Source organism: Gopherus flavomarginatus, chromosome 8 (genome assembly GCF_025201925.1).
Source record: "Gopherus flavomarginatus isolate rGopFla2 chromosome 8, rGopFla2.mat.asm, whole genome shotgun sequence".
NCBI lineage: Eukaryota > Metazoa > Chordata > Testudines > Testudinidae > Gopherus > Gopherus flavomarginatus.
In genome coordinates this window covers 103,039,854-103,054,563 of record NC_066624.1, presented here as the reverse complement: position 1 = coordinate 103,054,563, position 14,710 = coordinate 103,039,854, and the positions used below count along the sequence as shown (strand labels likewise).

At 42.1% G+C, this 14,710-nt stretch overlaps 1 protein-coding gene across 4 annotated transcripts in view; it reads right to left on the bottom strand.

Annotated features, from left to right (window-relative positions):
• The window catches only part of LOC127057248 (calcium-activated potassium channel subunit beta-2), a 268,310-nt gene that overhangs the window by 153,529 nt on the left and 100,071 nt on the right, over window positions 1-14,710 (bottom strand). The window contains exon 2 of one of the 4 annotated variants that reach the window (XM_050966141.1): window positions 9,210-9,309. The exons of 2 other annotated variants lie outside the window; for them this stretch is intronic. In XM_050966141.1, coding sequence (XP_050822098.1) covers window positions 9,210-9,229 — 20 coding nt within the window. In that variant the 5' untranslated portion in view covers window positions 9,230-9,309. Of the gene's footprint in view, window positions 1-9,209; window positions 9,342-14,710 lie in introns of those variants that run through there. One more of the 4 variants, XM_050966140.1, reaches the window with a different exon arrangement.

Genomic DNA, 14,710 nt, shown 5'->3' with positions numbered 1-14,710 from the left:
CTGTGCTAGTAGGGATCAATCAAGCCCATCATATTCAGAAGCAAAGGACAGAACAGACTATTTGGGCATCAGTCTCGAGGGACCTATATACTGAACTATCAAGAAAGAAATTAAGAACTCAAAGAGGGTTTTTTGGTGCATATGTAGAGAGGGATAGAAACATTCCAGACTGTAAATGGCCCCTACTCAGGGCAACTCCTTGGAAGAAATGAAGGAAGTGTCTGCAACCCCAGTGGTAATTCTGCATTCTTACTCATAAACATTAGGTTGTTGGCTTCTTTTAAATGTAATTCCTTTAGGTTCTTAAATTGCCACTGGAAAAATGCATCATTTAGAAAAAAGGTCTCAAAACCATTTTGTTTTGCTAAGCAGAGTTGTTCAAGAACAAGTATGTCTTAAATGTGTTTGCTAAGTAATTTATTTTGTGTGCGTGCATGTGATTGGCTGAGGTTAATACGCTTTACCAAGTTTGCTCATTATTTTTGCTTTCATTCCAAATAAATGTTGTGTTTAGGAAAGGTGACAGATTGTCTGAAAGATCGAAGTCTTCCGTTTATTTCACCTGCTCTTTGACTGCCTTCCCTTGATGATGTCTGTCTCAACAGGGATGGCCCAATATTATTAATGATAGTTAGAAGTATGTGGTCAGTTTTGTTTAGGAGCGCCAGTTCTGGACATGCTCAGAAATGGTTTTTGCATTGCCAAAATATTCAAAGGTTGATTTTTTTTCCTTTAGAGGCACTTTGTCAGAGTGATTTGCACCTCCATGACCTCAAAGCTGGATCAAGGACCTGGGAAGAAATGACACCTGAAATGTGTGTGATTATGTTACATATTATAGGAGTGTTTTTTACTTTTAGTATTTAAATCTGTAAATAATATAGGATAAGTTTACCTAAAGGACTGCCTTTACCCTACCTTTTGTTGCAGTTACAACTGTACACAAACTTTAGGTCCCTTCAGTTTCACCACTAGAACCCAGATGTAAGTTCACTTTAACCATAGTATTCAGTTTTCATTGGTTTAAATGTTGTAGACTATCTTTGCGAGAAAAAGGTTTAGAAACCTTTTTAGAAATTAAATCCGCAATTCTTCCTGATTTCTAGCTTCTGCCATTTTCATGGGACCCAAAAGTCAGATGCTGTAGGGCCCAAAGGCCAGCTCTTGCATCCTGCAGGGCAAAGCTCAAGAACTTTTAGCTTCCTTCTGAATGTTGTGTGAGTTCCTTTAGCACTGTTATGATTTTATCTCCTCCACTCGACTGGGGACTTGCTAACCTATTTGTAATCTATTGTTTTAATTATTTTCTGTTAAGGTGCCCAAGGATCTTGGGGCATTGAGAAACAATAACACACATTATTTATTCATTAAGTATTCATTATAATACCTAGTTAATACCACTTATATTGTATTTTAATGTAATATAATAATAATTTTCTTCAGCACAGGCAATGACTGTGCAAGCTTCTTCCAGACAACTGCACTATCGTGTTTTGGAAGAACTAGCAGCAGGCATTAAAGGGTAGGTCAGTTTATTTGCCCATTCATTTCCTAGTGGTCTCTGGTAAGACTGACAAAAAATTGTTAGTTCTAGTAATCGATTTTTTGTGATGTGTCACTAAGAACTGGACCAAGACCATCATATCATTTCACATAGACCATCAAACCCATGTAAAAAGGTGACACCTTTCAGTCATTGCTGACCTGTCCTAAAATTACTACTACATTTAGACATAATGGTGCATATAGTAACCCCAAAGTTAGGCTAGATTCCACAAACTTACTGGTTTACCAAATGGGTCTTTCTTCTCACCTTGCTCCTATTACCTATGCATATGCTGTATGTTTGGAACAAAGCATCCACAGTTTCCTTTACATCAATATGAATCAACCGTGTTCTGGAAGGAGCACCTTGAGAAGATAGGTTGCTTCCTATGCCCATTCAGTCCTTGGTATCTCTACTAAGACTGCCAGCAAGAGTACTGTCAGATACCAGCTCTGGTCATGATAATAGTCTTTCCATTCCACTACTGTCTCTGGAGGATGTTAAACAGATGCTACTAAAGTTGGAAATTTTTATATCAGCAGGTCCTGATAATATGCATCCAAGAGTTTTAAAAGAGTTGGCTGTGGAGCTTGCTGGACCATTACTGTTGGTTTTCAATATGCCTTGGAGCACTGGGGAAGTTCCAGAAGACTGGAAAAAAGCTAATGGTGTTCCAATTTTTAAAAAGGGTAAACGGGATGACCTGAATAGTTAAAGACCTGTTAGCCTGACATGGATAGTGGTGTGGCTGATATGAGATTCAAATAATAAAGACTAAAAGGAAGGTAATGTAATTATTGCAAATCAACATGGGTTTATGGAAAACAGATCTTGTCAAACTAACTTGTTATCCTTTTTTGATGAGATTACAAGCTTGGTTGGTAAGGTGTGAACTAGTGAGTTCCCAGAGGGGACACGATACCATAACTCACATCAGGATTGACATACTCATTGCCCCAAAACACTGTTGTCATAATATGTCTCTAAAGATGGCATTTAAGGTATCTTGTAAGCTGGTAACATGTTGGTCATTCATATTATTGCGTGATATACGTATGGGTTGTGTATAAAGAATTATAGATGTGTGGTGGAAATATGCTCTTAAAAGGTGTTTTGCAAGCGGTGCATAAACCCAGCTTGTTCTAGACAATGGAATGTTGTTTTGCCACTTTTCACGTCTCGAGTGTAAACTGAACCAGAGCTATTTAATACCTCAGAGGACAATGAAAAGTACATCTATATATAAGGTAAACAAAGCCATTAAGCTAACTGGGTTGGGGAGACTGCTCAGCGAGCACGACGGGGGATGGAGTCTGCACCACCAGGAAGCCTTCCTGGTTCTTGAAACAGAGACAATAGACTTTGGGAAATACAAGCAGAAAGACAAAGCCATTTTGGAATGCATTACCTAGGTCACAAAGGGGGAGCAGCACCCTTTGAGCTCATGAGAAGTGGATTCTCTTGGTCAGAAAACCAAGAGTAACTGGAACTGACTATAGGTAAGACACCTGCTTCGACAAAGATTGTAACTTGCTGAAATTAAGTTTTAGTCACTAGAAAGTGTGTTTTGGTTTGTTTTACTTTACCTATATCTGTGTCTTCTATTCTACTTATTGTCACTTAAATATCTATTCTTTGTTAATGAAATTACTCTTGTTTTATTACAAAATCATCTCAGTGCTGTGTAATAGACTGGTGAAGTGAGAGGGACTGGATGCAGCAGAGAGACATCTCTGGGGAACTGGGAAACTGGGATTCACTAATTGTTACCTGCCAGGCAACGTCTGGACTGGCAGAGACCTGAGGAGTTTGTTGGGAGCAGACGTAGCTTAGCAGCAGCAATGCTCACTGTTGCTGGGGCAGAGTGGTTACATGGTAGCTCACAGTTCTGATTCGCCTGAGCAGGACGTCACAAAAGGTAACATAACAAACTTAGATTTCTGCCAGGCATTTGACTTGGCACCACATGACATTTCAATTAAAAAACTAGAATGATACAAAATTAACATGGCACACGTTAAATGGATTAAAAACTGGCTAAATGATAGGTCTCAAAATGTAACTGTAAGTGGGACTCCTCATCGAGTGGGCTTGTTTCCAGTGGGGCCCTGCAGGGATCTGTTCTTGGCCCTACATTGTTTAACATTTGTATCAATAACCTGGAGGAAAACATAAAATCATCACTGCTAAAGTTTGGAAGTGACACAAAAATTGGGACAGTGGTAAATAATGAAGAGGACAGACTGCTGAGTCAGAGGGATCTGGATAACTTGGAAAATGGGGCGCAAGCAAATAATATGTGTTTTCATACAGCTAAATGTAAATGTATACTTCTAGGAACAATAAATGTCAGCCATACTTACCCGATAGGGTACTCTATCCTGGGAAACAGTGACTGAAAAAAGATTTGGGAATCGTGATGGATTATCAGCCGAACATGAGCTCTCAGTGCAATGCTGTGACCGAAAGGGCTAATGCAATTCTTGGATGCATAAACAGGGAAATCTTGAATAGGAGCAAAGAGTTTATTATATTTATGTATTTAGCGTTGGTGTGACCACTGCAGGAATACGCTGTCCAGTTCTTGTGTCCACAATTTAGGAAGGATTGGAGAGTGTTCAGAGAATAGCCTTGAGGATGATTAAAGGATTAGAAAACATGCCTTATCATGATAAACTAAATTGATTGAGAAGGTTAAGGGGTGACTTGATTACAGTCCATATGTACCTACATGGGAACAAATATTTAATAATGTGCTCTTCAGTCTAGCAGTGAAAGTTATAATTCAATGACTGGAAGCTGAGGCTTGCCAAATTCAGACTTAGAAATAAAGCATACGTTTTTAATAGTGAGAGTAATTAACCATTGGAACAGTTTACCAAAGGTTGTGGTGGATTCTCCATCACCGGCAATTTTTAAATCAAGGTTGGATGTTTGTCTGAAGGATATGCTGCAGGAATTATGTTTTGGAAGTTCTCTGGCCTGTGTTATACAGGAGGTCAGACTGGATGCTCACAAAGGTCCCTTCTGGCCTTGAAATCTATGTAAGGGGGACACATCCACAAAGACCTGGACTGAGACCAGCTACTCATTTTGCTACATTCTGATACTGAACAGGCATCAGCTGGTGATGATTTCAATCACTACAAAGAGAGGTCTGCACAATCCCCCCCAGATTCCACCACCCATTAATGCTGCAGGGGAAGAAGGACAGACAGAATCAGAACTTGGTAGCTGTGTCTTAATTCTCAAACCAAAACTGTGATTCTCACACACCGCTAAAATGTGGCGGATAACTATATGTTTGGAAAGCAAAGTCCACCTTTAGTTACTGCTAGCTAGGGCTGGATTTGAACCAGCAACGTGGAGGAAAATCTCCCTATCCCATCAGTGCCATCACCAGTTGATTTTACAAGCTATTCAACCATGCATGCATATGTCGGAGATCAAGGTCAATCTCTCTCTCTGGAAGAACACTGCACACTTTTTTCTTTTACAGTGGCTGTTGCGAGCTAAATCAGAAGAAAGCGTCCCTTCAAAGCCCATAATATATACTACTCCTAATGAGCTTTATCTATACACAAGGTTTTTTGAAACCTAGGGGAAGTTTTAAAGGGTTGAATGAGGTTTGTTTCCTTTTTTCTTTTTAAGAATAACCAACGAATGTTTAACATTTGATTTTAGCTTCAGGAGAAATCCCATTAATTAGTTAATTGATTGCTAGTGGGTCAGAGAAAGAGGGTCAAATTCCTCAAGTGGAGCTGGTAGAGAGAGGGATGTAGGCTGTTTCAGAGAGATGGATGCAGGCTGGAGAGCTTTCAGAGAGGGCTGTTGATTAAATGCAGTTAACTCAAAAAAATTAATCGCGATTAATCGCAGTTTTAATTACACTGTTACACAATAGAATACCAACTGAAATTTATTAAATGTTTTGGATATTTTTCTACATTTTCAAATACGTTGATTTCAATTACAACACAGAATACAAAGTGTACAGTGCTCACTTTATATTATTTTTTTACAAATATTTTGCACTGCAAAATGATAAACAAAAGAAATCATATTTTTCAATTCACCTCATACAAGTACCATAGTGCAATCTCTTTATCATGAAAGCACAACTTACAAATGTAGATTTTTTTTGTTACATAACTGCACTTAAAAACAAAACAATGTAAATCTTTTAGCTTACAAGTCCACTCAGTCCTACTTCTTGTTCAGCCAATCGCAAAGAGAAACAAGTTTGTTTACATTTAAGGGAGATAATGCTGCCTGCTTCTTACTTACCATGTCACCTGAAAGTGAGAACAGATGTTCACATGGCACTTTTGTAGCCAGCATTGTAAGGAATTTACATGCCAGATGCGCTAAACATTTGTATGCCCCTTCATGCTTTGGCCACCATTGAAGAGGACATGCTTCCCTGCTCATGACGCCATTACAAAAATAATTCCTTAAATAAATTGTGACTAAATTCCTCGTGAGGAAGAATTGTGTGTCTCCTGTTTTGTGTTTTACCTGCATTCTGCCATATATTTAATGTTATAGCAGTCTCGGATGATGACCCAGCATGTTGATTGTTTTAAGAATACTTTCACTGCAGATCTGACAAAACGCAAAGAAGGTACCAATGTGAGATTTCAAAAGATAGCTACAGCACCCAACCTAAGGTTTAAGAATTTGAAGTGCCTTCCAAAATCTGATCAGGATGGCATGTGGAGCATGCTTTTTAAGACTTCTGAAAGCACCACTCCAATGCTGAAACTACAGAACCTGAAGCACTAAAAAAGAAAATCAACCTTCTGCTGCTGGCATCTGATTCAGATGATGAAAATGAATATGCGTTGGTCTGCACTGCTTTGGATCGTTGTTGAGCAGAATCCATCATCAGCATGGAAGCATGTCCTCTGGAATGGTGGTTGAAGCATGAAGGGACATATGAATGTTTAGCGCATTTGACATGTAAATATCTTGCAATGCCAGCTACAACAGTGCCATGCGAACACCTGTTCTCACTTTCAGGTGACATTGCAAAAAAGAAGCAGGCAGCATGTAAATAAACATAAGCAAACTTGTTTGTCTTAGCAATTGGCTGAACAAGAAGTAGGACTGAATTGACTTGTAGGCTCTAAAGTTTTACACTGTTTTACTTTTGAATAAAATTAGTTATTTTTTCTACATAATTCTACATTTGTAAGTTCAATTTTCATGATAAAGAGATTGCACTACAGTACTTGTATGAGGTGAATTGAAATATAATTTTTTTTGTGTTTTACAGTGCAAATATTTGTAATAAAAATAAATATAAACTGAGCACTGTACACTTTGTATTCTGTGTTGTAATTGAAATAAGTACATTTGAAAATGTGGAAAACATCCAAAAATATTTATATAAATAGTATTCTATTTTTGTTTAACAATGCGATTAATCACGATTAATTTTTTTAATCGCTCAACAGCCCTACTTTCAGAGAGAGGAGATAGCAACAGTGTACAGCATATGGTACCGAGTTATTTTCCTCCTGGAAGAGAGATAATCTTAAGCAGTTGCCTCTGAAGCCCTATTAGTTTTATGTATCTCTGGATAAAGAGAGAATCACTAAGCCCAGGAAAATCAAGTTCCAGGCTGCCGGGCGCCAGATTCCCTGGGACTGTTGAGATAGCTTCTGGTGCCTTGGGAAAGACTGTTGGTACTGGCCCCATTTTCCCACCTAGGGATCCTGTGGTCACCACAACATGATCAACTGGAGGAACTCTGCATCCACTTGACTAGCGCACAAGATTGCGCCAATATTCAAAGAAGTTAAACCTCTTGACACCAAGGAGGGGATTTTTTCTGCTGACAAGTCCTAATGCAAAGTCCATTGGTATCAGGTAGGAGGCAAGTGTGGAGTGGGAAATTCTAGCCAACCAGTACTCAAGGGTTAACTTGAGCATACTAGATGGCTAGCAGCTGCTCTAATGGAAGACAATTCAATTTACGGCACAATATGTCCCTATAGATTGAGCCTGAGTTTACTATTGACTTTTTCTGTGCCCCTGTTGCTGGCAAAATTCATTCTCTCTCTCAACAACAACTCGAAATGAACATCACAGAGAATACACTCGGCAGAGAGGGGAACCAAAATGCTTCCCCTGCAATGCTGGAAGTCCATGTCCCTTCCTCACAGAGTTATCCTGCTGGAGTCAGCTTTACTCTGCTTCTGCACTCCATCCCTGCTAGTTTGCAGTCCTCACCAATCTGTTTCCAAACGCAGTCACAGCCCACGACAGTTGTGACACACTTGCATCCACACCTTATGTGGTTACAAAATCCACATTACAAACATGTAAAGAAATCATTCTCAGAAAGATTGTAGCTCATTCTGTACACTTGCTGGATAGCAAGTATGCCATACTATGGCATAGATTCAGCTAGCACTGTTATCTGAAATAAATCCTTGTGCTGGTAGGGTGTGAATATCTCAGACATTTTTGGAGTAAATCTCCCTTTCTTAGTCTAGCTCAGATGTGGCTCCATCAGTGTTAGGAAAAGTAGAAGTGCTAGTGTAGACAGGGCTCAGGTGTTTTTATTGCCTTACCCTCCAGACCTGCTCAGACATGATTTACACTAGCGATCTTATGGTTGCTAGTGCCTGGGGAGCTGCACTCGTGTTAAAGCAATGATAAATAATTCTCACAAAAAACTCAGTGTAGACAACATCATAATATCCTTCAGAATGGAACCACCTTCTCAGGAGGCTGGGGGCAACATGCATCTGTGGGGACTATGTTGCCCTGCTTTGGTTGATGCTGGGGTAGAAATGTCCCTTAGCTGAAACTGAAGTATGTCAGAAAAAGTCTGCCCAATGGAAATGATGACCATGACAATAAAGACATGGAAGGTATTTTTTGCTTTAACATTCTCCCTGATTGACACTCACCTCAATTTCACTGGGCCCCCAGTCTGTTTGCTTGTGAGTGTCTGTCTCACACAGCCCGTGTCTGTTTCACATCAGACACAGGTGAGTAGCCAATGGCTAGAGGGCACTGGAAATGAGATTAACCAGAGCACCCCCCCTCCCCAAACAGCTGCTAAGCTTGGTTTAACAGAAAACCAGACAGCTGCTCACTGATTTTTTTTAAAATTACTATTCCAGTAAATGCTGAACACTGAAGGCTTTACTGTGTGCGATTGCATAGATCCTCTATCACCGTATAAAAAGTGATAAAGTACAACAGTGTTCCAACATTTATGTGAATGAATTACCTATACCGTATCATCTTACATTATCATATAAGCTATCACTTTCACTAAACCTTCCAATAGTCCCATTTTTTAAATAAAACCATTGCTAGCTGTATAAGTTTGTTGCAACACAGGGAAACACAGTACTACCCAGTGCTTTTCATATAAGCAAAATACCACACGATTGTGGCAGCTTTTGTGTTTGATTTCCCAATGCCTGGAATATATCCAGCACGGTCCATCTTTCCTTCACCTGGGAGACAAGCAGACCTAATCGAACTGTACATCTGTCTTTTTATATGTCCAATGCATGTCACAAATAAAGAAGCATTTCAGACTGACATATGCAGAAACTGGTTTTCACAAGCATCTGTGATACAGATATTTCAAGCTCTTGTTTAGAAGAAAGGAAAAACAAAGTAAAAAAGATCCTACCTTTGATGCATGGTTGCCATAGTACAAACAAACTTCTCCCATGAAAGGGGTGTGAGATGCAGAAGTTTGTACTGACTCTCTTTTAAAAAACGATAAGAGCCTTAGGGGAGGAAAACCCAATTAGAAATTTCATCATAGATCATGTGGGACAAAAGAGCCATTGGAAAAGGTTTTAGTGCATCTCAATTATGATGATATTGCTTTCAACAGGTCTTGCCAGAGTGTGAAAAACCACAAGCCTTTTAAAACTTTATAATTGCGCAAAGGGGAAAAGATCCGTTTTCTGTTTGTAGAAACACAAGTGACGGAAAGTGGCTTTGATATGGGGAGTTTGCCGTTTGCTGGCGATGTTGTTTTGAAAAACAATGGCTCTCTCTGAAACCTCCCTCTTTCTTAGTCTGTCAAGAAAATATATGTGCCTGATGCAAAAAGTATTGGCAGAGAGACATATCACCAGCGAATAAAGAACTCTGGAGGATAGATACCCATGGATTTAATACACAAACAAAACCTATTGCTTGTTATATTAATGTGTATTATTTTGCTTCCCGGTGCAATCTTTCAATAAAGAAAAATAACAGGCACTGAAAACAAACAGCCTTTTGTCAATAGAGTATCCGCACGCAGTTACATGGAAGGTACTAAGTTAATATAAATATGGGAGAAAATGTAACTAATGATTGGAAAGCAGTACTTACATGAGGGTAGGTTTTTCCACATCCATGGTGTTACAAACATTGTTTAGTTACTTTAGATAGTGAAAGCCTGACAGTGCTAGATAGAAACAGGTGCTGGGCAGGCTTTTCCAAACAGCTCTCTGTATCTAAAGGACCTTAATCTATTTGTGTCCTCTCCTTTCCCTTGGCACCCCTTTGCAGCCATTTCAATCGTTAGCACATTTCATAATCACCCCAAATGGTTTTGGGATAAGACTAAGTTCTAGGTTGGGCCCATTATTTTTTTGGAAGCGATATAAAAACACAATCCCCCATGACTTGTGACGATTGAAAATCTTGTAGCAGTGTCTCTCAAACTTTTTTAAGGGTGACCCCTTTCACATAGCAAGCCTCTGAGTGAGACCCCCCCCTCTTATAAATTAAAAACACTTTTAATATATTTAATACCATTATAAATGCTGGAGGCAAAGCAGGGTTTGGGGTGGGGGCTGACAGCTTGCAACCCCCCATGTCATAACCTCGCGACCGCCTGCGGGGTCCCGACCCCTAGTTTGAGAGCCCCTGTCTTATGGCATTTGGGCAACAATAAAGGTGGTCTCAACTGGGTAAATCCATTCTGCCTACTGAGAATTTCCTTTCTTTTCAGTGGCATTCTTCACGCACTGTCCTAGGGCTCAGAGGCCTTTCTTCAACAGCTGCTCCCTTTCATGCTAGAGGTGACTGCGTGCTGGTAATGGCAGAACTGATTCCTATATACATGGCACGTAGTCTGTAAATCAGTCTGTGAGGTGCTTGGACATCCTTCTAGTTGAAAGCACAATGGATCAAATCCTGAGGAATCATCTCAGTCTGAACATAGTTTCAAGTCCATCCTTCACTGCAGTTGCGAGTTTATCTGAATAAAAACTGAGTTAAAATCCCATTTAGTCCAATGGCTATTTCAAAGCATACATCTCTATTATGTATAGAGTTGTGTTTACACCATTTCCCCTGTTTCATTGTCAGTTTGCCTTATTTGATTAAGTATGCAAATTACTCAAGTGTTCTTTTTTCTTAATTTTAAACTTGGCATTCACCAATGCATAGGTTAGGGATAGTCCAGTCAGAACACTTATGTGCCAGAGCTGCAGCCAATTGAAGTCAATGGGACTTTTGCCCTCTGTATTTTTTATACCTCAGCTATGAAAATATGCTTCAGGCTAGAACCTTTACACAATATGATGATGATTGCATCTGTGCTCCATTGTGCTAGGCACTGTAGAAACTAGGTTTAAAAAGGCATTCCCTGCCCCAGAGAGCTCACAGTCTAGGGGCTTGGCTACCCTTGCAGCTGCAGAGCGCTTTAAGTCAAACCAGCCTTCGGAGAGTGCACTAGGGAAAGCGCTCCAGGCTGTCCCCACTGACAGCCGAAAGTGCACTGGCGTGGCCACATTTGCACATTGCAGCTGCACGGGGAGTGGTGCATTGTGGGCAGCTATCCCAGCGTTCAAGTGGCTGCAATGTGCTTTTCAAATGGGGGTGGAGTGGGGTGGAGTGTGACAGGGAGTGTAGGGGGAGAGAGAGAGTGGGTTTTTGGGGTGCCAAGAGTGTGTCAGCATCCTGTCTTGTAAGTTCAGACCTTGCTCCCTCTCTCTCACTCACTCATTAGCTGTTTGTTTTTTTTCTCAGACCAGATAAGCAGCGGGCACTCCAAAATGGAGCTTTGAAAGAGCACTTTCATGTCCCGAGTTCACAACAAAGACAAGAGAGGCCACTTCAGTTAAGGGGATCATGGGACATTTCTGGAGGTCAATTAGAGCATTGTAATGTTACTTCTCATTTACACCAGCACTGAAGCATCTCACCAAATACGCAACAGCTGTTAATCCTCTCAGGGAGGTGGAGTACCAGGAGCGCTCCAGCCAGGGAGTCAGAGCGCTCTACGGGTACGTCTACACTACGGGATTATTCCGATTTTACATAAACCGGTTTTGTAAAACAGATTGTATAAAGTCGAGTGCATGCGGCCACACTAGGCACATTAATTCGGCGGTGTGCGTCCATGGTCCGAGGCTAACGTCGATTTCTGGAGCGTTGCAGTGTGGGTAGCTATCCCGTAGCTATCCCATAGTTCCTGCAGTCTCCCCCGCCCCTTGGAATTCTGGGTTGAGATCCCAGTGCCTGATGGGGCAAAAATCATTGTCGTGGGTGGTTCTGGGTACAGCCTCACCCCTCCCTCCCTGAAAGCAGCAGACAACCATTTCGCGCCTTTTTTCCTGGGTGAACTGTGCAGACGCCATACCATGGCAAGCATGGACCCTGCTCAGATCAATACCGCAATCGTGGACGTTGTAAACACCTCGCGCATTCTCATGCAGTCTATGCTGAACCAGGACCTGCAAAGCCAGGCGAGGAGGAGGAGGCAGCTACGGCAGTGCGGCAACGAGAGTGATGAGGACATGGACACAGAATTCTCTCAAACCGCAGGCCCTTGCGCTTTGGAGATCCTGCTGGTAATGGGGCAGGTTCTAGCTATTGAATGCCGATTTTGGACCCGGGAAACAAGCACAGACTGGTGGGACCGCATAGTTTTGCAAGTGTGGGACGATTCGCAGTGGCTGCGAAACTTTCGCATGCGTAAGGGCACTTTCATGGAACTTTGTGACTTGCTTTCCCCTGCCCTAAAACACCATAATACCAAGATGAGAGCAGCCCTCACAGCTGAGAAGTGAGTGGCAATAACCCTCTAGAAGCTTGCAATGCCAGACAGCTACCGGTCAGTCGGGAATCAATTTGGAGTGGGAAAATCTACTGTGATGCAAGTAGCCAAAGCAATCATTAAGCTGCTGCTACGAAAGGTTGTGATTCTGGGAAACGTGCAGGTCATAGTGGATGGCTTTGCAGCAATGGGATTCCCTAACTGTGGGGGGGTGATAGATGGAACCCATATCCCTATCTTGGCACCGGAGCACCAGGGCACCCAGTACATAAACCGCAAGGGGTACTTTTCAATGGTGCTGCAAGCACCGGTGGATCACAAGGGACGTTTCATCAACATCCACGTGGGATGGCCAGGAAGAGTTCATGACGCTTGCGTCTTCAGGAACATTACTCTGTCTAAATGGCTGCAGCAAGGGAATTACTTCCCAGACTAGAAAATAACAATTGGGGATGTTGAAATGCCTGTAGTTATCATGGGGGACCCAGCCTACCCCTTGATGCCATGGCTCATGAAGTCATACACAGGCAGCCTGGACAATAGTTAGGAGCTGTTCAACTACAGGCTGAGCAAGTGCAGAATGGTGGTAGAATGTGCATTTGGCCGTTTAAAGGCGCGCTGGTGCACATTACTGACTCGATCAGACCTTAGCCAAACCAATGTCCCCTTTGTTATTGCTGCTTGCTGTGTGCTCCACAATCTGTGTGAGAGTAAGGGGGAGACCTTTATGGCAGGGTGGGAGGCTGAGGCAAATCACCTGGCCACTGATTACGCGCAGCCAGACACCAGGGTGATTAAAAGAGCACACCAGGAAGCGGTGCGCATAAGAGAAGCTTTGAAAATGAGTTTCATCACGGGCCAGGGTACAGTGTAACTGTTGTGTTGGTTTCCCCTTTCCCAACTTCCCCCTTCGATTACAGCTTGCTTATGGAAATAAAGTCACTATCGTTTAAAAATCATTTCTTCTTTATTAAAAAGTCATTATAAAAAGAGGGAGAGAAATGACAAGGTATCCTGGGTGTGGTTTGGGAGGAGGATAGGAGGGAAGGAAAAGGCTACTAAAAACATTTCAATGTAACGACAGCTTTTTGGTTGGGCTATCCACGGGGGTGGAGTGGGCGGGTGCACGAAGCCTTCCCCCACGCTTTTTTACACGTCTGGATGAGGAAGATATGGAACATAGTGAGTGGTGAGGGTGGTTACACAGGGGCTGCAGCGGCACTCTGTGACCCCACTGCTCTTCCTGAAGCTCCACCAGACGTCGGAGGATATCAGTCTGATCATGCAGCAGCCCCAGCGTTGCATCCCGCCACCACATATCTTCCTGCCTACACCTCTGATCTTCCTGGCGCCACCTCTCATCTTGAGAGTCCCTCCTGTCCTCACGTTCACTGGCATCTTTCCTGTAATTTGATACCACGTCCTTCCACTCATTCAGATGAGTTCTTTCATTGCGGGTCATTTCCATGATTTCCGAGAACATTTTGTCTCATGTCTTCTTTTTCCTCCGCCTTATCTGAGATAGCCTTCGGGATGGAGTAGGGAGACTTGAAAAATGTGCAGCTGCATGAAGGAGGGAAAAAAGGGAGAGAAGTATTTTAAAAGATACATTTTACAGAACAATGGTTATACTCTTTCACAGTGAACAACACTATTCACCTTATATAGCACATGTGATTTCACTACAAGGTCGCATTTTGCATCTTAATATTGAGTGCCTGCGGCTCTGGTGTTACAGATCTCACAGACGCAGGCCCGGGCATCAGAATTCAGCTTGCATGCGGCCATGGTAAGCCATTGTCTTTCGGCTTCTGCAGCCTTCATATACACAGTGCCCTCCTTTCCCAAAAACCAAGCAAATCCCGTTCAGTGATGCTTCTTTCCTGTTAACATGCAGCAGCAGAAGCCCCCCTCCTCCAATTCTGTAGGATGATCACTTTACCCTTCCCCCCACCACATGGCTGGTATCATGGAAGATCACTGCTAATCACCCCCTTCCCACCCCCCACCGCGTGGCTGGTATCAGGGAAGATCCCTGATAGCCAAAAGCGAAAAAGCTCAGTGCTATTTCCCACCCCCTGCTTGGCTACGTGCAAGGAAGGATTTCTTTTAAGCAACAGGCAAAT